This window comes from Stenella coeruleoalba, assembly GCF_951394435.1.
Source record: "Stenella coeruleoalba genome assembly, chromosome: 4".
NCBI classification, from domain to species: domain Eukaryota; kingdom Metazoa; phylum Chordata; class Mammalia; order Artiodactyla; family Delphinidae; genus Stenella; species Stenella coeruleoalba.
The window spans coordinates 123,257,182-123,282,150 of NC_137149.1; the positions used below are offsets into that span (position 1 = coordinate 123,257,182).

Consider the following 24,969-nt stretch of genomic DNA (forward strand, 5'->3'; position numbering starts at 1 on the left):
CTTCCTGCTGCTCTGAACACCCTGAGCGACCCCACACTTGCTCCCTGAGTGCCACACGGCCCAGCTCCACCCCCCTTGGGTCATATGCCAAGGCCACCTTGTCACCATGACCTTCCGCCTCACCCCTGCCCCACACCTCAGACGCTCTGAGCACCGGGAGCCTTTATCTCCGGATGTGAGCCAGTCCCAGCCCTGGAGATGTGCAGGCTGTGGCCGCCAAGCAGAGCTGTCCTGGGGTGGGGGGGGTGTTAATATGGCCTAGAAACTCGGATGTCAACGCTTGGGTTAAAATTCAAAAGGAAAAACACCCTCCTTCACAGCCCTGAAGGTGGCCACCCAGAGGGACCCTCGGGGGCAGCGGCAGGGGCAGAGACCAGGATGAACTTAAACTGGGTCCCGAGTGCCCTTGGCCGGTGCCACTGAAGGGCGTGACCCGCGGTCCACAGTGAGACTCGTCTGTGGTACCACACCTGGAGAGCAGGACCCAGTGTGGCTTTTAGCGCCTGCAGCCACTGGCCCACCACCGGAAACAATTAAGAAACCTGCCACCCCAAGTCTGTTTCAAGACTCTCTTTCCAGGAAAAGCCAAACACAAAGTTCCCCCATCCCACATTTTATAGAAGGAAGGCCTGAGGACCAGGTTACACAAAGATGACCCAGAGCAGGTCCTGCAAGCTGTGTCCCAGTTTGCAGAGAAAAGTGATGGTTGAAGGAGTTTGGGAAGAGGGAGAGGATGATTGAGAATTGGCATCTGTTCAGCACTTACTCCATGCCAGTTCACTGACTCAGCCTCTGCTGCACCCCTCTGCAGCGGATACTCTCACGGCCCCCATTTTACAGATGGGGAAACTGAGGTGTATCACTCACTAAGCAAGCACAAGTGTGTCTGAACAAGCCCACAGCAGATGGTGCCTTGTGCTCTTTCCCAGCTTATTTGGCCTCAACTTCCTGTGGGTACAGAAAAGTCAGTCCTTGGACCTACCTAGGAAGGTATCAGTCTACAGACTGAGGGCATTTTCAGGCACCAACAGAAGCACCAGTTACAGCTCCCAATGAGTTTTTCTGGATTCCTGGTTTGTATCGAAGGCCTTTACCACACAGTTATTTACTACGCGACTCAATTTAAGCCTGCTAATTGTTTTGGTTTTTTTTAATCTTGAGGGAAAGTTACAGATTTTCACTTAATAAAGTGAAAAACACTTTACTAAGATGACCGTTTTGACATGTAATGTTAATGTTGTCTGCTTTAATACAGTGGGAAATGACCCAAAGTCATTTTTCCCATGATAGGATACAGAATTAACTAAAGAAAAATTAGAATGTATACGTTCTGATTTGAAAGTATATTCCTAGTAAAGAGAATAGCACCCAGTAATGCTATACTGCATTTGTGGGTTGGTTTGTTTTTTTTAACCTTACCGAATTGGGAGTAGTTCAGGTCCAGGAGGATAGGAAAGGTCCTTGGGTCACAGAGTAGGGAAAATGGCTGGACAGGCGGAAAGACATAGATGTTTTCCTTGATGTTTTCATGTTCTCCAAGTGGCTGAGAATGGATGAACAGATAAAGACGATGTTAGATAAGGCCCATATTATGTATCATCTTTATCCATATCCACACATACACACACATAACGGAATACGACTCAGACAGAAGAATGAAGGAAACCCCACCATTTGCAACAACGTGGATGGACCTAGAGAACATTATGCTAAGTGAAATAAGTCAGAGAAAACTCATACTATCTGATCTCACTTATATGTGGAATCTAAAAATGCAAACTAATAGAGACAGAGAGTAGAATGGTGGTCACCAGAAGGTGGGGGAAATGAGGAGATGTTGGCCAAAGAGTATAAACTTCTAGTTATTAAGAGGAATAAGTTCTGGTGATCTAGTGTACAGCATGGTGGTGACTATAGTACTAATGCTGTACTCTACACGCAAGAGCCACTGAGTAGATCTTAAAAGTTTTCATCACAAAAAAGAAATGGTAATTACGTACCTTGATAGAGGTGTTCCTCATTTTGCAATATTATAAGTGTATCAAATCTGCTACACCTTAAACTCACACAAAGTTATATGTCAGTTATATCTTAATAAAGCTGGGAATGGGGCTGAGGAGTCTCAGCCCCAGCCCCCAGCTCAGGACTGGGATCCTGAAGGAAGGAGGACACTGGCAAGATGAGGCCAGGAGGCTGCCGGTGGAAGTCTGGCTCCCCCTGCGGCCACAGCTCCATTGGCAGGGTCCAGCCAGGCCTCGAGGGGGCACAGCACCTGCCCTTACAAGCTGGGGAAGGCCCAGCGCCAGGAGGTGGCTACACGCAGGTGCTTGCCCCGCCCAATTCACACATTTATAAATGAGGATTGGATGAGAGCAATTCAGTGACCCTGCCGCTATGAACTCTGTTACTGGCCCTGTTGCTGCTGATATATTTAAGACTCAACAATGACACAGCTCCTGTTTGAATCTGTTTTGCACGAAAGACCTATTACGTGCAGCGGACGTTGAGCATCCTTCCTCCCCCGAGACAGATGACTTAGTCACGTTAATTAAGCAGCTTCGTAGACACAGTGGGATTTGTGAATGTTGCTCTGAGCTTACTCCGGAGTTAGTTAGGACTCAGAGGGGCCCGGAGACAGGGTGGGAATCAGGCCTTGATGTCACAGCCCCTCTGTCTGTCTGTTGCAGCTGGTGAGCGACTTGCTGGAATTTTGCTTCTATACCTTCCGGGAGTCCCAGGCCCTGAAAGTGGAGTTCCCAGCGATGCTGGTGGAGATCATCAGTGACCAGCTGCCGAAGGTGGAGTCCGGGAACGCTAAGACCCTTTACTTTCACAGGAAGTGACGGGAGACATCTCACCAGAAGAACTTTGCCTTAAGTTTCCCCGTGTTACTACACACCCACGAAGGACCCAAGAAAATCATATTTTTGACACGTGATGGTTGATTCCCACTTGTTCAGCAGTTGCTCAAGTTGAAAATCATGTCAAGGGTTGGGAGGCAGGCGGGCAGGGTGACGTGGATTTGGCGAGACCTGCATAGTCTGAAAGGTTCTTCCCTCTCCAACCCCCAGCACTTAGAAACACGTTCCTGTTCCTCTGGATGAAAAGCCATATCTAGTCAATAACTCTCTGATTTTGATATTTTAACAGATGGAAGTTTTAACTATGCCATGTAGTTTCTGGGATCGTTCGCTTGTTTTAAAAGGGTTCAAGGACTAACGAACTTTTTCAAGCTCACCCTTGGTTTGCACATAAAGCGTATAGTCAATATGGGGCATTAATATTCTTTCGTTATTTAAAAAAACAAAAAACACAAAAAAATATATACAGATTCCTGTTGTGTAATAACGGAGCACGTGGACTGGACTAGCGACCCCCTTGGGGGCATTGCTTCGCCCACGTCTTTCTGCATCACTGGTATCCACACCCTCTAGCCTCCATTTATTATTTAATTAGAACGGATAAGATGTTCAAACAAATGCCTTGGTTTCAATTTCTAGTATCTATTGTGTTGGCTTTACCAATAATTTTTGCAGTCTTTTGCTGTGCTGTACATTACTGTATGTATAAATTGTGAAGGACCTAAACTAAGGTATAAGGAACTTTTGTAAATGAGACACATACAAAAAAAAAAAAAAAATTTAATGGTTAATAGGATGAATGGGAAAGTATTTTTGAAAGAATTCTATTTTGCTGGAGACTATTTAAGTACTATCTTTGTCTAAACCAACAAGGTAAAAAAAAATTTTTTTTTTTTGTAAAGTGAAACGTTCTGCATGCATCATGAACCGTTTACAGTGTATTTAAGAAAGGGAAAGCTGTGCCTTTTTTTAGCTTCATATCTAATTTACCATTTTACAGTCTCTGTTGTAAATAACCACACTTAAACCTCTTCGGTTGTCTTTAAGCCTTTCTACTTCTTCTGTACTTTCGTTTCGTCCTTGGTCTCCCGCTTGGGGTGTTCGTGGGACTTGAGCACGTTTTCCGGCTTCGGCTCCATCCTCCTTCCACTGGGGACGGCGCGCTGTGGTGTCTGCAGCTCCATGAAGGCGTCATTCGATGACACCCTCCCTGAGAGGATGTCCGGGGAGTGCAGCAGCTCTAGGAAAGCTGCCTCTTTTCCATTTTCCTCAAGAAGCAGAATCAGCTTTAGGGGAGAGAGAGACTGGAAATGCGATGGCTCAGAGAGCGTATCCTCATCCCATTTTAGAAAATCGGATTTTCTCCTTTGGGGGGAAAGGAATTCCATGCACGCGCTATGTCCGCAAAAGGTGAAATGTTCGCTTCTGGTCTCAGAAGGGGTTGTTGCACTCCTGGCACTGGTCATGGGAACATGGAGGTCATGGCAGGAGGCACTGGGAAGGTGTGTGTGGGCACAGCACGGTTCAGTCAGAACGGCGAGGAGACTGCACGATGATTAGAGGGTTTTTAGATTTTTAAAAGGTAGGTTTTAAAAATGAATTTTATATGTAAACAGTTTTGGAAAAAAAAAAAAAACTACAGATCATATAAGCAAGACAGTGGCACTAAAATTTTTAATTCACTAATCTGTTTGGCACTGATGCAATTTATGGCTTTTTCTCTTGCCCCAAATCACAAACATATATATCTTTGGGGAAACTTAACAATATGATTGCACTAAATACTTTGAATAGAGGCCAAAATTAATCTTGTAAAAGTGATGATAATCATCAGGTACTCAGTGAAATCGTATTCTTTTCCAAAACCTAAAAGCTGTAGCTGGAGAAGCCCAAGGCCGGGAGATGGCAGCGTTGGGATCAACACTTTTCTCCAGGGTTCACCATGCAGGCAACATTACCATGTCTTTCAGAAGACACCTGCCTTGTGCAAAGGGGAACCTGCGAAAGCTGCACTCAGAGGGAGGAGTTTCTCTTACATAATTTGCAGTTTCAAGAATTTAATTTTTATGCAGATCTTTAAATACAGTCAACTTACATGCACAGCAATATGAAAGCCACACTTGGAAGGTGATAAATACACAGCATGCAGACTGGGAGTTTCTAGAAAAGAAATGGCTTCACAAGAGCAGCTTTTAGCTCAGACTGACTTTTGATGAAATCGGAATCTTGACGTGACCAGGTTTGGGGATGGAGACGGTCTGCATCGGCTTTTCGTATTAACGAAGTTACTGGCTCTTTGTGTGTCTCCAGGTAACTTTGCTTGATTAAACAGCAAAGCCATATTCTAAATCCACTGTTGAATGCCTGTCCCAGTCCAAATTGTCTCTTATTTTTGTACCATATTGCTCTTAAAAATCTTGGTTTGGTACAATTCATAATTCACCAAAACTTCTTCATATAATTAAAAAAAACACTAAATTAGTTTAAAATGAAGCAATTTATATCTTTATGCAAAAACATATGTCTGTCTTTGCAAAGGACTGTAAGCAGATTACAATAAATCCTTTACTTTAATCACTTGTTGTTTTGGAAACGGTTCATTTGAACGTCTATAGGAACACGTGGACTTTGTGCCCTTTTCCACCTGGATTATCTGCCTACATCCAAGATGGAGTCACCATTTTTCCCCCATGTTAGAAAGCCCTGTGTAATCCACATATTAATTATCCTCTTTGGGGACTGGTTAGATGTCCTGTTTCTTACTGCTGATATTTGGTTCACTGAAATACCCCATAACAATTTTATAACAATAACTACTACTGATGTAGCCACTAAATGCTGTAGGTACACTGCCTCATTTATCTTCGCGACCTCACGGAAGCTTGTTCATTTTACAGACTTCGAGACTCACCTGAGTAGACCAGATGCCCCGGCTCATTCCCAGGTCTCCCTCCACACAGTGGAGTTTTGCTCTCACCCCAGGTCCTCTTGGACTATCAAGAGACTCCATTCCAACCAGCTGTGATGCTTCTCACATTCCTTACAGGCTGCTCCCCTTGACGTCCCTCATTAATACGAACAACAAAAGAGCAGTAAGCAATTATGAGTTCATCTTAAAACTAGAAAACATGTATTTCCCACAAGAGAAATTCAGGTACATTGTTAATGTGTCATTTAACTGGTGATTGGTCGAACTAGAAGACTATTTGAGAGTTAACCACAACCTTGCTTTAACACAATTGATATATTTCTGGAACACAACATAGCCGTGAAACACAGCCCAGGGAAAAAAACTATTTAAAAAACCTTTGTGGGGCTTCCCTGGTGGCGCAGTGGTTGAGAGTCCGCCTGCCAATGCAGGGGACACGGGTTCGTGCCCCAGCCCGTGAGCCACAGCTGCTGAGCCTGCGCGTCCGGAGCCTGTGCTCCGCAGCGGGAAAGGCCACAGCAGTGAGAGGCCCGCGTACCGCAAAAAAAAGCAAAAAAAACTTTTGTGCACAAATTTGTAAAGCCTTAATTGAAAATGAAGGTAATTTTATATCTTAAAATTTATGCAATCTGACCTATTAGGGAGCACAGTTGGTCGCAGAGAGCCCCTAACTTTAAACAAAAGCCATCGTGGGCTGTGAATCTGCTGTGGCCAGCGGTGGGGGGTAGGGTGGAGGCCCCAGGGTTGTGCACCCTTGGCTAAAGTCGGTGCCCTTTCTGAATAGAGCAGGCTCGTTCTTGGGTCAAGTGTGACTGCATTTCTAAGACCAAAAGTGCTCTCGGGCCCAAAGGATCCAGCTGCACATTTAAGAATCACTAGCTAAGAACTAAGTCTCTGCCACTGAGCCAGCCAGCCACTGTACGCCAAAGCAGGAACAATTATGCATAATGATGCATATATAATTAGGGGTTTGTTTACTTCCGTATGACCAATGTCCCTCAAGCAAAAAGGAAACAATGTTCCTTTATGTTAAAGTCAGCTCCGACATACTTTTTGATAAACTGCGAATGTATCCAGACTAAAATGACTTGATTACATGTATCTCCGGCACTTTAATTCCAAGTCATGCAATTGCTGGTGCAGCATTTTTCTTGGAAATAAAACAGTGGCTTCCCAAACAACATTGGCTAAGAGAAGATTAAGATGTGATCTCTTAACGTTCAGCATAGACCAAGCCTGGATCCAAAGCAAAGTGAAAGATGGGGCAGAGTAGCAGGTACTTAGCTGCAGACCACCCCATCACCGAGTGGTTTAAATCAGCCATCATTTATTATTCTCATGAGTTAGCTAGCGGGGGGAGTTCTGCTCACCTGGGCCAGGCTTGGCTGGGTTGGACTGGTCATGCAGCCGACTGGTCTGAGATGATTTTGCTCCATGTGGGCTCCCCTCTTCCAGCAGGCCAGCCTGGACATATTTTCATGGTAGAAGAAGCAAGGCTCTAAGACAGTAGAAAGGGTTAGCACTTCTCAAGCTTCTGATGGTATCAAGTTTGTTTCCGTCCCTTTGGCCAAAGCAAGTTATAAGGTCAAGCCCGGAGCTGACATGGCAAAGGCTCCACACAAGGGCATGGATCCGGAGAGGGGTGAAATTTGGGATCATTCAACCAACGTACCACGCACAATTTAGGTATTTTTTTTCATAGAATGTATGTTGCCAAGACAGTGATTTCCAAGTTTTCCAAATTCTGAAAAAGCCATTTCTTTGGATCTTCATGCCCTGGTCCAGCCTGGTCCAGAGAGGGTCATGGTTCTTGTGAAAACTGGCTTGAGCGGAGTCGGATCGTGTTCCGCCCACTCTCTGAGATGCTCCACCTGCAGCCGCTAAGCCCTCCAAGGAAGGAAAAATTCAGAAACTGACGCATTGGTACCAAGCAGCCTAAAGGAATCCCATGCACTGACTGCCCATCCAAAATGCAGTCTCTCTTTGGGCAAAAATCAAAAGTCTATTTTCCAGTCAAGTTGATATTCTGATAGGAAAGAATTCTCCAAGGTACTCCACCCAGCAGACTGATATACTTTTAGCCAGACATTAAAGCATTAAGAGAACGTGCTGGGTTACCCAAATAGGGGAGCAGTAAGGTACCACCCAGACCAGCCAAGGAAAAAGAGTACTGACAAGCATCAGAGAAGACACTTGCAGAGCTAGGAGACAGAAAGCTGTTTGAGGACACTCTCCTGGAATAACTTCCCTCCCAGAGGAGGGAGGAAAGAAAGTCGGGTAGCTCAGGAAGATTCAAAAAGTCACGCAGGACTCTGGCTGAGGAAGGGGTCACCAAACCTGGCTGTGAGAGTCTTAAGGGGAGAACCAGTGAGAAGGGGCCCAGCACGAAAGCGAACAGGGAACGGAGACAAGGTCAAGATGAAAAAGGCAGCGTGTGCCCTTGGGAAGACAGAGAAAGGGCGAAAAATATAGGGCAGAGGGAAAGAGCAACGTACGGCCTCGGAGAAGGTACGCTGGAGGGAAGCAGGCATAGCTAGGAGATGAAAAGGGTGGCAGAGACTAACCCCACCCCCCAACATGGTACCCTGCGGCTACCCTCTCCCATCTTCCCCGGTTACTAAACTGTATTTCTTGCCAGGTACCCTTGAGGCACTTAATATCATCATTTGTCCCAACCTCCCAGTGAAGTTGGTACCACTCTCTCCATTTCACAGAAGAAAACTGATGCATAAAGGGGTGAAGTGAACTCATCCAAGGTCACCAAGGTATAAAACAGTGAAAAAAGAATTTCAAAATAGGTTGTTTTTTAACTCAAAACACGTACTTTAGTCACTGTATTTGTTTCCTAGAAATGTCGTTAACAAGGAACTACAAACCGGGGGCAGGGCGGGGGGTGAGGCACTTAAAATCAACAGAAATGTCTTGTCTCCCAGTGTGGGAGGCTAGAAGTCTGAGATCAAGAGGTCATCAGGCTTGGCTCCTTCCAAGGCCATGAGGAAAGCATCTGTATCTGGCTCCTCTCCTTGGCTTGTACGTGGCCATTTTTTCCCTGTGTGTCTTCACACTGCCTTCCCTCTGTACTTGTTTCCGTGTCCAAATTTCCCGTTTTCATGAGGCCACCAATCATATTGGATTAGAGCCCAACCCTACTGACCTCATCTGAACTAATTACATCTGCCGTGATCCTACTGCCAAATGAGGTCACATTGTGAGGTACTGAAGTGAGGACTTCAACATACGAATTTTGGAAGGCGCTGCACAATTCAACTCGTAACAGCCATTGTCCCCTACCGGCCCCCAGTGGCAAGATGGTAGAGCAGAAAGACCATGGCTAGCTTACTGAATCTAAACAAAGCTCTCTGCTCGAGAGTCTCTGTCAAAATGAGATCATTTCCCCTGGCTGAGTCAGTCCCCGTAAAGAAAGAATGAGTTGAATGCCCACCACCGGTACGGACAATCCATTGCTTTCCCCACCCAGACTCCCAACTACAGACGTTTCTACTACTACAAAGAAAGGGGGGTGACAGACCCCCCTAGGCCACTTGGCTCTGATCTCACCTGGCATCTCCTTTCCAAGCACAGAGACCACCAGGGCCAGCCTTGGGGTGACACCATCAAATGCAAGCCCCACCGCGAGAAACAAAATCTGAGCGCCCTCTTTTGCCCAAACCCCTCGGCCCCATCGTGTGCCTCTGAATGAACACAGGCCGAAACCCGGTCTAAGCAGCTGGTGCTGAACGAGGCGGGGCTGCGGGTCCTGAGCCGTGAGGGAGGCAGGGCCATTGCTCAGCCAGCCTTCAACAGACGCTCAGGGGATTGGCCGCACCCATGCAGCAAAAACACAGAAAAACCTATCACCCCATCCCCCCATTTCTCCTCTGGGGAAATGAAGATGATCTGCTAGTTAAGGGAACACTTCCTGATCTGGTCACTAAGTACTCTTTGGGCCAGGCCCAGAGGGAGGCTCCCTAGCTGGGGGCTGTGGCCAACCTGGCCACACTGGTCCTACCTGCAGAGGAATACACCCCTGGCTCCCCTCTGGCGTGACCCCGTTCTTCCCGAAACAACCACAGGAGGGGTTGGCAGGGCTGGGGCTTGGGGAGCTCTTGCAGCCAGTGCTGTCCTGAGGCTTCACCCTTGCCACACTGTCATCCTACAGAACACAGCTGCCCCGACAACAAAGAGGCAAGTGACACTCACAGCAGTAACAGCATGGGGACTAGCAGTGCTAACTGAGCACGTACTATGTACTGGGCATGGTGCTAACTGAGCACGTACTATGTACTGGGCATGCTTCTTGTATTCAGGCACTTCAACCCAAAACCTCTGAGTACCGTTTTCTTTTTAGAAAGCAGGAACAGAATCACAGAGTCAACTTAATTTGCCCCAAACCGCACAGGTAGCCAGACCTCACAGCAATTTTCTTGACCAAGAAAGTGGTGATAAACGCACTTTGGGAGTTAACAACAGTTTGGTGGCGACAGCAGGTTGGGTGCACCTCACGGTGAATGAGCGAAGTCTTCCTCAAGCGAGCAAAGAAATCAAGCCCCAGTGTGGTGGGTCATATTTTTACTGCCCCATGGATATATACCAATTAAGAACACGGCCAGGAAACCCTTCCCAGTGCTAACCTGAGCCCACTCACTGTAACTGCCCATGAGTTTGTATTTTCCCACGGAAATGGGAGCGTTTGCCCCAGGCCAAGTTTTTCTTCTACATCCCTAAGCAGCGGGCAGGGGCAGGAAGTGATAACTCAGAAACACGGGGGACACGGGGGGCGATGCCATCCCCACCCCCTGGTCAGGCTGGCCCTTGGCCGTAGGGCCGGCCATTGTCATGGGGCCCTGGTTTCTTCAGCAGCCCCCAAACCCTCCACTGGGCCTGCAATCCAGTATTTTAAATTATGCTGCACTGAGAGTGTCCTTACTTTTTTTAGGTAGAACGTGGATACTTTTCAATGGGCCTGTTCCCCTCTACACACCTGACCCCAAACTTGACACCTTACCTGGTCCAGGGGAGGCGAGTTCCAAACGGATAACCAGCGCTCTGGAATCATCTTACCTGGGGAAGAGGCGACGGACACATCCTTCCTGTGACAATCTTAGGGGAGAACTGTGACAGGCCGAGGAGCCTCCCATGGGGAAGACAGACATGCCGGGCCCCCAGAGCGGGCCCTGGGGCAGGGCTGGCTGCACAGTCCTGAGGCCCCTAGAAATGAGCTCCACATCCCAGGGACTCCAGGTCAGGGGACAGAGAAGGTCCCCCTTCCCGGAGAGGTCGGTATAGCCTGTGCCTGGGAGTCGGAGACTGACAAGACAAACAACAAAGCATCCATTGCAGGGGCATGGCCGAGGTTCCTCCAGGACCGGTCCGAATGCCTGACCCGCCGCCCCGCAGCCCGGCTTAGATCCAGATGGAGACGTGAGCGTCAAGGCCTGGAAAACATAGGGAGTGTGGGGTGGGGACAGGGCTGTACACTGAAGGTCACTGGGAGGGAGGGTCTCACACACAAAGCCCTGGGGGGCAGCGCCCCAGCCCCATCCTGGCCCGGGTTCCTGCAGGACACGCGGGAGAGGCCAGCTGAGGCAGTGGAGGGGGCCCGCCAGGATCTCACCTGTCAGAGAAGACCGCTGCCCCCAGAAACACGCCCCGCTCCGAAGCGGCAAGGCTCCTGGGTGACCCATCCTGCCTGTGAGTGCACACGTGCCAACACCAGGGGACAGTGCCTCCCCACCCACCGGCTGCCAGATCGTGAAATGTTACAGTGAGTGAATTCCACAGTCTCTTCCCCGCGTGAGGACACAGATCCAATAGGAAATTATATTTTATTTCATGTACAGAGAGCTCAGGGCTGAAAGGTGATGGTTGGGGAAACAGCACACAGGTGAGCAGCATGGAGGAGAAAGCCTGTTGTGAGTCCACCGGTGCCCTAAGTCCAGTGAGTGTGGGGTCCCCAGGGCAGCTGTCCATACGGCAAGGAGCCTCTGTCCGCTACCCTCTGGGTTTAGACCAATGCACCGCCTGCCCGCGGCAGCCCCTCCACGACACCAGAGTTAAGGGCACGTCCTGCAAACGCAGTTCCCTTTCAGGTGTGCGGGGGGGTGTCCGGTGGTGTGGCCGCCAGTGGGGCAGGCGGGCCGGCAGAAGGCTGCCCTTCCTCTCGCTCTGCAGACGGGAAAATTAAAACTCACGAGTTCCAAGGCTTGAAAATGCAGTCCATCCTGTTAACCTGGACATCCTTCTCCCGCTGCACATATCCACACAGCCCTACGCAGCTCTGTGCTGTGCGTCCCCTCTCCCCCCACGTCTAGCAGTATTAAACCACCCCCCCACCCCTGGAGTGCCAGTCCGTGATCTGTCATTGCCGTGTGTCCAGGTGGCCGTGGGTTCACCTGGGGGGAAGACGGTGCTCACACCCCACAGGCAGGTCCTCGGGGGCCAGGGTCTGCAGCGGGGCCCTCACGGGCCAGTTGCTACAGAAGCTTGACGTAATTCTGTGGAATCAGGCCCCTCTTGCCATTCAAAGTCCCTTCCAGCCAGCCAGGTTCTCTTGAGGTTTGCACTGAAAAGGAAGAGAAATCCTTTTTAAATGCTCCCGGGTACTTTCCGCCTGGGAACTCACCGCACCGCTGTGGGTCTTAAAGGCTCAACCAACACCGAAACGGGGGCCATTCCCGGGATGTCTGGTTACAAATCTGCACAAGAGTTATTTATAGGTGCCCCCCTGGTCACCCCAGCCTTCACCTGTCTTCACGCCACAGCCTCCTAACCGGTCCCCCGGCTTCCGGTCAGGTTCTTCCCAATCCACAGTGCACAAAGGAGCTCAATGAACCTTCCAGAACACACAGCTGGACACGGCACTGCCCTGCCTAACATCCACTGTCTGTAGGAACAAACCCAAGCTTGCCGGGGCACCTGGCCCTGCCACCTCCCGAGCCACCAGTCACTCGCCCACAAGCACCTCATGCGTGTCGCCCACAGTGAATCATCCAGAGAAAGCCCCGGCCGAGCCTCTAAACCTCTGTAGCTGCAGCGCCGGCCGAGCCTCTAAACCTCTGTAGCTGCAGCGCCGCCGTCTGCTGACATGCCTTTCCCGATTTCTTCACCGGGGAATTCTTCCTCGTCAGAGACCCCAGATGCCCTGTCCTCTGGGGAGTCTTCCTCGGCCATTCTCGGCACCTGCCAGGCCTCACCGGCATCATCTGGGCACCTGTCTGACTGCCACCTGGACGGGGAACTCCTGAGGGCAGGGCGAGACCTTCCACAGCTGGGCACAGTGCCCAGCACGTTCCACAAAGAGCCATGACGGACACACAGGACAGGGACCACAGGCTAGACAGCAAAGGGCACAGGGTCCAAACATTCATCACCAGGGTTTAGAAGCATCCAGTAACCCCCAGCTGCGGGCAGGCCCCGACTCAGGCCTCGGCCATGGCCAGGAGCAGATGTGGCAGCCGTGCATGTAGAAGAGAGGGGAGGTGCGGGCTGGATCAGCAGAGCAAGTCAGGAGCTGGCCCAGCAAGGCAGCCATGACCGCAGCCCATCAGAAGACGGCTGACTGTGTAGCTGGAACCCAGCACACACGTCCACGTGCCCAATACACAAGCGCTTCACGGAACAGCACTTCCTCACTAGGTGTGATGCACTCTTTTCTATTATTTTTCAATGCTGATGGCAACTCAGCAAACGGGGTTCAACCCACTCCTGTGTAGCAACCCACAGTCCAACCTCTGCATGGCTGGTCCTCTGCTTTCCTCCCCGTTTATGCCTGGACAACCCTCCTTGCCCTTCAGATACCAGCTGAGGTATCCCCTCCCTCCGAGACCACTCCCAATGTTCCAGATCAGGTCAGAGCCACCATATGTGCCCCCTACTCATTCCCTCCCCCCACACACAGGACCCTCCCTCCTAGTCTAGACCGGGACGATTTGCTGAAAGGACGAATAAACAAATGAACCAGAGATGCGCCCTCCAGGTGACCTGGCGGCACCCCTTTCTTCGCACCCTTTTACCCCGACATCGTTCCTCACAGCAGGGTTTTTAAGGGCTCTCACTTAATCCCACGCTGGCAATGCCATCGGAGCATAGCCCCTGTTGGGGAAAAGGACTGGATTCTATGGGAAAGGCACCCAGGGGTCGTGCAACGCGGGGTGGGGGTCCGGGGGCCGAGTAGATCCTTTCCTCAAACACTCAGGGAGGTAGTGACCATGGGAGAGGAATGAGGACCGAATCCGCTCGTCCCCGCATGCTGGGATGCCACCTGGCCACCATCTCCCGTGGGGACAGGGCAGGTCGGTAGCTCCACGCCCCACACCAAGAGGCTGCTCACTGAAGACTCCCACGACACGCGGCAAAGAGTACAGCACTCACTTGGCACACACTGGGGAGCACTAACCTCGTGCCAGCTACCGCCTACGCCAGAGACCCTGTCCTGCCACTCACGAGCTGCGTTGGCCCCGGGCAAGGCTCACATCCTTAAGAACCTGATGAGTATGTGATGACGGTCACACCAATACTGCCTGCTATCATCATCTTTTCTACTTGCGGTAAAATACATGTAACACATATATGGAGATATGTAACCACTGGAACCATGTTTAAGTGCACAGTTCAGTGGCATTAAGTACATTGACAATGCTGTATAACCGTCACCACTCTCCATTTCCAGAACTTCTTCATCTTCCCAAACTGAAATTCTGTCCCCATTAAACACTACCTCCCCCCACCCCTCCCCAAGCTCCTGGTAACCTTTATTCTATTTTCTGTCTTCATGAGCCTATGCCTACTCCAGATATTTCATATCAGTGGAATCATACAATCTGTGTCCTTTGGTGACTGGGTCATCTCACTTAGCATAATGTCCTCCAGGTTCATCCATGTTGCAGCACGTGTCAGAATTCCATCCCTTTTATGGGTGAATACACTATTCTACGTAGAGACCCCATTTTGTTTATCCATTCGTCTGTCGGCGGACATGTGGGCTGTTCCAACCTTTTGGCTATTGTGAATAATGCAGCTATGCCCATGGGTGTACAAATCTGTTTGAGTCTCTGCTTTCAACTCTTTGGGCTACAGATCCAGAAGAGGAATGACTGGACTACATGGTAATTCTATGATTAATTTCTGAGGACCTGCCCCACTATTTTCCACAGCAGCTGCACCATTTTACATTCCCACCGGCCATGCACTGGGGTACCAATTTCTTCACATCCTCACCAACACTCGTTATTTTCCATATCTTTGATAACGACCATCCTAATAGGTTGTAAGGTGGTATCTCACGGTGGTTTCTCCATGGCCTCCGGATTTACTATCCCATAACAAGGACACTGAGCTAGGGACAAGAATACTTTGTGAGAAGCTTTCTCCAGAACAGAATCTGGTCTCAGCTTGGGGTATTTTTTAGCATGATGTAAACAATATGAATGAGAAATATCTAAATCATCATTACACAACAGAGAGCAGGAACCCACACTCAACTCAAGAACTGCAGCCGACATGGACGCCTCCGTCCTGGGCTCATTCCTGTGTCCTGCCTTCCCCCCTCACACCCTCCCCCTGCTCCAAGGGGATCGGCAGCTTCCATGCTGTGTTTCTCACTGTCTTACCCCAGCGATGGTTCAAACACAGGTTCATCACGTACGTTTAGATCCCTAATAATATACTACTTATTTTGTTTGTTTGTGAGTTGAACCAGAATCATACACTATAGAAGCTTCTTGCACTTAATTTTTTTTACTTAAAATGAGTTTCTAAGAGTCCCTCATGTTAGGGATATATATAAGAACACAATTGTTAGGCTGTGGGGTCTATAAGAGGGTCAACTTTCTAAGATAATGGCAAGCTGTCTTCCAAGGATTGCTCTTTATATATCTGAGGACTTTAAAATGAATCACCAGCAGCTTTTAAAGATGAATCTGGGCCACACCTGCTCCCCAAACAATGGACAGATCCTGTCTCCAGATTAGAAATGAACAAAGTCTGGCAAACAAGGCAGCCAGCCTCCCTGCCCAGAGAGAGCCAGACCTTGGAAATCCTAATGCCGGGCAGCCCTGGGACGGAGACCACTCGCTGCTTGGACTGGTGGGTCCGGAAGCTGCAGGGCAACCTATCGGGAAAGAGAGCAGAACTGACTGGTCACCAAAGTAACGTATTTCTGAGGTTCCCCAGGCCCAGAGAAAAGGGCCCTGGCCTCTGGCTGACACACGCACATCAGCTGCCCTGAGACCTTACACACGGCGCCCCCTGGAGGATATGGGAGGCACTGCCCCAGAACAACAGCTAAGCGTTAGTGCGTCTACTATAGAAATGAATCTTCAGCTTAGAATTTAAACTCAAGTCCAGGCCCACACGGTAAGAGCGAAGAGCAAGGGACAGTTATGGGGCAAGGTGATTACTAAAGATCCCTTTCCCTTCCACACTCTGGGTCAGGATTTCCTACTGTTGTATATGTTCGCAACCACGTGACTACTGACAATGCGGCCCAGGGGCCACTCTGACCTGGATTTTGTCTACTCCAAAGGCCACTGAATGGCGTAAGCCAATTTCCTTTGTTGCCTGCACGAGGGACAAGAACGGCTGGCCGGGCAAGAGCAAGAGCATTTACGGTAGCTGGAAGACTCCAGATGGACACAGAAAAAACGTCTTAGGTATTTCAGCGATGCTACGTATCCCTGGTCTGCAGGAAGGACATGTTCCCAGCGACACTCCAGTGGCTGAGCTATAAACAGTGGCCGCCTGGAGCAACGGCAGCTGAGACCAGGGGAGCTGCTGCTCCGGCCCGGCCTGCGTCCGGCATCGGAAGGGAAGAGCCGCAGCCGTTCCAAGAAAGGCATCACTAGACGTGCTCCGAGCAAACACTTCTAACTAGTTATCAAGTCTCTGCTAAGAGATCAACTATGCACAGAAGATGAAGGTACAAACACCCAGAAAAGAATAAATCCTGCTTAAGGGTCTTCCATTTCCTGTGACCTTTAAGAACCACCCTAAGAAACAGTAAGTTTGGGGACGTGGGTTCCGATCGTGGTCCCCGTGCGTATCTTTGGCAACAGGAGTGGGATGCAGGGGCTGCAGGGCAAGGAGCTCACATCAGATGAGATGTGCACGTGCTCCTGTATGGGGAAGGTGTCAACACATCAACAAGCGTCTCTAGAGCAGCTGGCCTGGGGGAGGACCTGAGGACACCAGCGCCACAGAGCCCGGAATCTGAGTGGTATGTGCCTTGGCTCAAAACAAAGCCGGGTGCACGGTGCGCCAAGTGAGGCTCCAAGGTTGGCAACATCCTCCACAATGTCTGTGCTGCACACGTGACCCAAAATGCTGCCCTGACACATCACCACACGTGTGGACATCCTTGTGGATTAGGACGGAGAGGCTGATGCAGAGAGAACTTAAGGAACTTGTCCAGGGTCACAGAGAAAGTGGAAAAGCCAACTGACCTCAGGCAAAATAAGTGCAGAGTTGATAGCTACCTGCTATCAATCACTCTCCTGTTCCCGAAACACACTGAGATATGTGTGTGTATGCCTGTATGTGTGTGTATACATGCATATGAGTATATACAGAGAGAGACAGAGACAGACAGACAGACACACACACACACACACACACACACACACACCTACGCACACACTATTTTTCTTAGGAGGTCTCCTGCAAGTCACCGAGGGACTTTAAAAGTGCAGAACTTCAGTGTCCCGCGTCAGACATCTACCGGCCTTTCCCAATATCCAAGTTGGCAGAACCGGATTTGATTGGGGTCCTGACCCCCATTCCCATGTCTGCGTGCCCAGAGGAGAAGCCCCTGGACCCAGTGTGGTGCTGATTGATCTGAAGTCCTGGCTGGCAATGACTTTAAGGGGAGCACATGACCTCATTCTTGCTATTGAGACGTGAGAGCAGGTCACCTAGGAAGGATGTTCTGAAAGAGTTTTCTCATGCTTCAAAAAAGAACACAAGGATGAGGCAACCCCCTTCTGCTGGGGTTGAGTGTGGCCATGAGGCCTGGAACTGGGACAGCCATCCCACCCGCACTGGGGAAGCAGCCAGGGGCTCCTGTCCATAAGCAGAGATGGAAACACTGCGGTCTTGGGTGACATCTTTGAAAAGGTGATTAACCAGCCCCTGGAGCTCCCCACGTGCAGACTTCTTAGTGCGTGAGCGAATTCGCTTTTGTGACTGATTTAACCAGCTCTATCTGTTACTTGCAGCCAAAGGCATTCTAACAGATACACCTTCCACCAAGGTAAGTATCACATGAACAATACTGTGTTCTGAGGCCCCGAACATATCTAATCAACCACACAGCGTCAAGATTCACCCTCATTTCCTAAACGGTGGGTTTCAGTGCTCTCCGCTTTCCCTTCTGCCATGTGGGTGCCCGTACATGCCAGGCCTGGAGGAGGGCCGCTAACTGACTCTCCTGCCAAAACTGCATGCATGTATGTTATGGTGACAGAGGACTGTTCTTGCTTCTACTCCAAGAGCAAAATTTCTCCACGAAGTATAATGCTGTCATATGTGGGGTTTTTTGTTGTTTGTTTTCTGACACTATCAGGAGTCTCTGGCTCTCCAGAGTACGTATCACACAGATATAGAAATCTACTCCAAATGAGGCAACTCGCTTTCTAAAAAACAATCATCAGCTCATGCCGCATTACTGACAATATAGCACCAGGCGTTGTGTTGATATACTCCGTATATTCCAAACATTCTGGCTAATCAACCATTCCATTCCAAGCATCAAAGGTTCTTGCTGCCTCTCCAGAACCCTTTTGGGCAGCTCTGCCCCCACACAACATCACTGTTTCCATAGCAACCAATGAATTTCATAATGAGGAGGACGGGGAAGGAAGAAATCAAGGGGGAGGGAAGAGATGTACACTGAACCATGGGAGGAATTTGTGCAATCTGAAGCCGGGCATAGCCCCTCAATGCTTGTGTGTGACTATTAAACATGCAAACAAAAATCTATACCCTGGTTTCAGTATGCAGAATCAGTACCCCTATCTAGAGATTCATGCACTATTCAAACAAGCGAAACTCATGTAAAGCAAAAGAATGGTAAGGGAATGATAAACCAAAATTGGTCGACAAAGCACTTGTCTGTAGCACAGAGCTGGTGAACCTGGAGCATTTAGGAGGCTAGGGTGGGGGCGATGAGGGAGGAAAACAGAGGATGCAAATCACAAACATTTCTTGACTCCAAGTGGCACCGGCTTCTCTACATCAGGAGAAAGATATCCCAAACGAAGACCCTCAAGAGTTACAAGAGTTGGGGAATAACCAAGATTAAAGCGGAAGTGGGCACCCACAGCCCCCTGGCGTTCGGTTCCTGGGAGCCAGGTGGGCAGGCTCTCGCCCGTCCAAAGCATCAAGGGACAGACTTGTACTCCTGACAAACCCACAGCCAGGGACCGCCTGCGTGCTCTGGGTAGTAGACCCTCTGCGCCGGCAGAAGACAGCCTCCCACAAAGCTCCCACTAACACTTACCATCCTCAAAAATCGCTCCTATTTCAAAAGACAACTCCGAGCTGTGTTCTGCTTCACACGGGTACACTGCCCGGGCCTTCCGACTGATGAGGCTGAAGAGGGAACATGCAAGGCACCAAGTGAAACATGAGAAACCTCACCTTTCCCCCGCCCACACTGCCCAAATCTCATTTCTATGTCACCAGCACGGCAGCTCCTTCCAAAAAGGAAATCAGCGGGAAAGGGAACATCGGGCAAACCACAGCACTTGACTGTCAAGTAAATGACAGGTTTCAAACCCCAATCTTTCTTTAGGGAGCCTCTCCGAGAAGCTTTCCCTGAACCTCTTCACCTACTGCTCCTCTCCGCTCAGTGGGATGCCCTTCCCTCTCACTCAGCGTTATTAGAACCACAGGGCATGTTTATTTCTGAAGCATCTCGGTTTATCTATTAAGGAAAAGCACCGGTGTCTTGAGACCGAAGGCGAGGCATTGAAGGGCAGAGGCACACGGGCAGTAAGAGGCTCCAGCCACGCACCTCGGATGCCCATCAGTCTACGGTGAGGCTCTGCTTTCACGCCACCCTGGAAGGGGCTCATTGCTCTCAGCTGGGTCTCGCCCCCAAAAGGTACATCAGGCTCGGCTTCTCGACACTTGTCAAAACATCCTGTGTGTTCTTGTGGGAAAAGAACACACTGGGGAAGGATGGAAAGCAGGCTGTCAGCCAGATGCACGCCGAGGCAGAAGGAAGCAGCCCAACTCACCGGAGCAGGGGAAGCCACTGATGGGGAGAAGAGCCTCGGCCTGCTGTCCCGGAGGAAGGGCTTTGCTAAAGGGTCAGCACCTCTGGCCTCTGCACCACTGGCCCATTAAAGAGCTGTGTTAATTACAGTTTCCAGTGCCCCATTTACCTTCCTTTAAAACAAACCGTGTGCTTTCTATTCACGTATAAAAAGTTCTTGCAAAACACGTGGTTTCATAAATGCACAACCAGCACCAGAAAGAGTAGGTTCAAGCAGGTCTCACGTAAGGCAAATCTCTAAGAACGTACTTGAACCTTTAAGTCTAAGGCAAGGTTGCAAATGTTGTCCACGAAGTCCAGGAGACCAGAAGCTTCTTCCATGTGAGGAGCACAAGAAGCTGCTCAGGTTGATCAAGCCCCTCTGTGTGCCGCCCTCACATTCTACATCACACTCCAAACCACATACCTTTCAGGTGGCTTGTCCGCTACGGTGGCAGGAAGAGAGAGGGGGAAAGACGACAGCTTGGGTGAAGGAGGTGTAGCGGCTGGGTTGCAGCTCGGTGTGGCTGGTGACTGAGGGTTAAGCCACTGGACGGTCGATGATCGGGCCTGGCCTGGGCTAAGTGTGGAAGTTTGAAGAACAGGATTAATAGTATAAAGGCCACGGAACACCAAATACATGACACCCCATCCCTCAATGGCTAGGGTGATAGTTCCTTTCTCTCTCCTGATGACTGAAACGGACAGAGTCCTCTCCACCTCCTCCCCGGTCTGTAGCCCCAAAAGCCACACCCCAAAACTAGAGATGCCTCATTGTACTTCTTCAGGTTTGTGGAGAAGATCTAGTCTTGTCCAACCTAGCACCATACTGGTGCACTAATTACAACACCAGAATCCAACGGCCAAAACTAGTTGCTTGGACTTTTGAGGTATTCATGTTTTCTGCTTATAAGGAAAGTCACAAGAATCTACAGTCAAGCCCACGACCTATAGCTCTAAATATTCAACAGTGGCCTTTTAATGTCTAAATTGGTACAGCCATTACGGAGAACAGTACGGAGATTCCTTAGAAAACTAAAAATAAAACTACCATATGACCCAGCAATCCCACGACTGGGCATATACCCAGAGAAAAACCATAATTCAAAAAGACACATGCACCCCAATGTTCACTGCAGCACTATTTACAACAGCCAGAACAGGGAAGCGACATAAATGCCCATCAACAGAGGAATGGATAAAGAAGATGTGGTACATATATACAATGGAATATTACCCAGCCATAAAAAGGAACAAAATTGGGTCATTTGTAGAGATGTGGATGGACCTAGAGACTGTCATACAGAGTGAAGTAAGTCAGAAAGAGAAAAACAAATATCATATATTAAGGCATATGTGTGGAATCTGAAAAAATTGGTATAGAAGATCTTATTTACAAAGCAGAAATAGAGACACAGACATAGAGGAGAAAGGTATGGATACCAAGCGGGGATGGGATGAACCGGGAGACTGGGACTGACATATATACACCATTGATACTATGCATAAAATAGATAACTAATGAGAACCTACTGTTGTATAGAACAGGGAACTCAACTCAATGCTCTGTGGTGACCTAAATGAGAAGGAAATCCAAAAAAGAGGGGATATACGTATACATATAGCTGATTCACTTTGCTGTACAGTAGAAACTAACACAATATTGTAAAGCAACTACACTTCAATAAAGCTCTTTCATCTGGTCATATACATGTGGCAACTCAGAACAGAATGCCACTGGGAATCAAGATTCCTGTAGAGTGGACCAAAGACTAGCCTTTAAGGGAGAAACCAATGAACAGTAAATCTTTGGTGACCTTAACATTCCCTAGTAGTTGCCAATTTTGAAAATAAGTTAATGTAAAAAGGTCAGTAGACAGACCCATGGAGGGGCTTCTAAACGTGGAGGGTTCGATAAATACATGTTGATCTGAATAAATTATTCTTCAATGATTTCAAAACTGGAGGCTTGTGACGATGGTCTACGAAGCTTGCTTTCAAAGCACAGTGCTGAAAGCTTCTCGTTTTACTCAAGTACATTTTCAACACATATGTATTCAATGCTGCTATACCCCGATGCCCCTCACCTCAAATTCACCCTCTTTGGCTAAAACCAGTTTCTACAAGCAGCTTCCGTGTCCTTCCATATTACCGAGTGTTACCTTTGATTCTTCTTCTAAAGCAGAACTAACACCACATCCTGTCCATTTTTACTGCAAAAAGCTCCCAGGCTGTTCCTTTCTCTACGCTCTCGTCAAGAACAGGAGACGATCCCAATCTCACTGCTCATGCCGGTGTCAGGGCAGAGCTCTCCTAGCCAAGGCCCTAGCCCCAGGCCTCCCATTCGGCCAGTTCCGTCAGCCACATTCAGCCACCTGGGTAAGACCCAGTCCACCCCGTGTGCCTCCCCAGGAACAGGTGTGCTCTCCCACCTGCCCTGGCAGCCTGGCGGCTCAGCCCACAGCTCTGCTCCCCTGACTTCCCCTCCTCCCCCCTCAGGCTCTTCCGCTCCTCTGCTGACTCCAATCTGTCCCCTCCCCCCGGCTCAGCTCCAGCTGCCTCCCCCAGTTCTTCTCCTCTGGGCTCTCTAAGTCACAGACCTTCTCTGAAGGCCCGTCACACCAATAAACGGGAGGGCCGATCAGCATGAGTTGTTCTGTGTTGGTTTCAGACATTTCTCTCGCCTCTGGATTGAGAGCAGGTGGGTTAACTCGTTGTGCAGATTCACAAAGCCGGGCAGAGGGCTCGGCACAGGAAGTCTTCAAGCCACATCTGAAGCAGCCAGTTCACACGTGCTAACACTACAGCTGAGTATTATACAGCAGGGCCGTGAAATATTGCATTACTGACTTGATAGGTATTTAGCACACAGAAGGTTGCCTTTACTCTGATCAGAAAAGGGGGGGAAGGAGGAACATTTTAAAAACATTATTCTCTGAACAGCTTATTTACAGTCCCCCTATCCAGCCATTCATCTGGAAGTCATAAAACCTACTTCACACCAAGCGAAGACACCTAGAAATCTCAAGGTGATCTGTATCACCAACAGCAAAAGTCACCCCATTCTTCAGCAGAAAATGAAACTTTAATGAGTTCTTCTTACTAATCAGGAAGGGAGAGGATGGCGTGAGTGAAGCTCTGACAGAGAATTTAAGACCATAGTTGGCCAAACAACTGACATGTTATCTCCCAGCAATTACTCAAGGCGTTGGTGGGTGCTGGTGGTGGTGGAGGATGAGGTGGTTCACCCAACCCGAACCAACCCTTCCTGGTCATAAATCGTCAGGTGATGAAACGACGGCCATCTATCTGCTGAGCGGGAGGACAGCTGCGGGATGAAGAGAAGCTCACAGTGTGTGTATCTATAAGGCTCTTTAAAGGCAAAGGTCATAAATTTTACAGCTATGATCTGCTTCATCCTCACATCTTTCTTTTAAAAAGAAATGTAGGGCTTCCCTGGTGGCGCAGTGGTTGAGAGCCCGCCTGCCGATGCAGGGGACACGGGTTTGTGCCCCGGTCCGGGAAGATCCCACATGCCGCGGAGCGGCTGGGCCCGTGAGCCATGGCCGCTGAGCCTGCGTGTCCGGAGCCTGTGCTCCGCAACAGGAGAGGCCACAACAGTGAGAGGCCCACGTACCGCAAAAGAAAAATAAAATAAAATAAAAAGAAATGTTTTGTTTTGATTTTTTGTAAAGGGAAAATACTCCTCCTGGCAAGTGAAAGAATTGTTGGAATAGCAGGTTTAGAAGGTAAGGGCCTATCCTTAGCTCGGCTTTCTCCACCCTGTCCCAAAACAGGAACTCAGAGTCACCCATCCTTGTCCAGAGTCAAGCTCGCAACATGAACCTTTCTTGCTTCTTGGTTTGTTCTCTGTGATTTTTCTGTTTTCTGTCAACACACAGATGTGCTATGTGATCCCACACTCACTGGTTCACCAAGAGAGTCTTTTCAGGCTTCCCACTTAGACCTAAATTTCTGTATTTGAGTCCCTGGGTTTCCCCACAGTATCTCAGAAGCCTCCGCTCGGGACTTCTCTGTGGGCATGAACTTTGCAGACTGGACTATTCATGTTCGCCTCTAATATGGGGAGGAGGTATCCTAACTCATGTAGAGAACTAAGTCCTGTGAAAGAGGAGACCTGTCCAGCCAAACAAAGTTCAGGAAATGGAGCCAAGGAGCCATGAGGACACAAGAAAATTTCCATGGGCTTCTTCGCTGGGAAGGAGTGGGGATGAGGTAGGAAGCGGTTAAATACACTCAAGACCTAAGACCTGAATTCTCGCCTCAGCCAGCAGAGGCCAGATGACGTTTCACAGGTGTCTCCAAAAGCAACCTGCCAACAATTTTTTTTTGGAAGGCAAGAAATTGTAAATATGAGTTTCTTTATATAAACCATCTCCTACTTTCCAGAATTTGGGTTTTATTTTGCTTTTTGGTAATAAGGATCAAAAAATACTTTTTAACTATTTAATTCTTTAAAAGATAATACTTATAATTTTCTCAAAAAGCAGTAAAGTATTCCTTTTAAAGGAGAATTTCTGGCATTGTCTTTCTCTTCTTTGACTTTTTAAAACATTTTAGAGGAACCCTAGGCATTTGGGAAACGGCAGCCCAGAGCAAAGGTCTAGCAGTTTTTCTCAGCCTGGGCCTCCGGAGAGAAGGCGTCCTAAGGCATCCATGTACATAATGAATTAACCCCTCTCCTGCATGTCTAGAACCGTTCTAGCTACCCACGTATTGGGAGACAATTCAATACGGGTCTCTGGTGTGTCTGCACTTCTAGTGAGCAAAGGATGGATTATCTTTTCAAGGATGCTTTTAGAGCACAGAGCCTTGGAAGATAAAGTTGTGTCTTCCTCTGGAGCGAAGAGCAGGCTTTACTGTCCGTCATAAAAGATGTGTTTTTCCTGAGCTCTGGGTTTCTCTCT

The 24,969-nt window shown here is 49.0% G+C and overlaps 2 protein-coding genes across 7 annotated transcripts in view; one reads left to right on the forward strand and one right to left on the reverse strand.

The window, feature by feature from the left end:
- NR3C2 (nuclear receptor subfamily 3 group C member 2) overlaps window positions 1-9,542 on the forward strand; it is a 377,271-nt gene extending 367,729 nt beyond the window's left edge. For all 4 annotated transcript variants that reach the window (XM_079920738.1, XM_079920741.1, XM_079920740.1 and 1 more), the window contains exon 9: window positions 2,688-9,542. In XM_079920738.1, coding sequence (XP_079776864.1) covers window positions 2,688-2,843 — 156 coding nt within the window. In that variant the 3' untranslated portion in view covers window positions 2,844-9,542. The remainder of the gene's footprint in view (window positions 1-2,687) is intronic.
- A 1,672-nt stretch (window positions 9,543-11,214) lies between these two features.
- The window catches only part of ARHGAP10 (Rho GTPase activating protein 10), a 327,164-nt gene continuing 313,409 nt past the window's right edge, over window positions 11,215-24,969 (reverse strand). The window contains exons 20-22 of one of the 3 annotated variants that reach the window (XM_079920745.1): window positions 20,469-20,621; window positions 19,283-19,374; window positions 11,215-12,352 (exon numbers count right to left, since the gene is read on the reverse strand). In XM_079920745.1, the coding sequence (XP_079776871.1) occupies window positions 12,264-12,352; window positions 19,283-19,374; window positions 20,469-20,621 (334 nt within the window). In that variant the 3' untranslated portion in view covers window positions 11,215-12,263. The remainder of the gene's footprint in view (window positions 12,353-19,282; window positions 19,375-20,468; window positions 20,622-24,969) is intronic. The other 2 variants (XM_079920746.1, XM_079920744.1) reach the window with 2 other exon arrangements.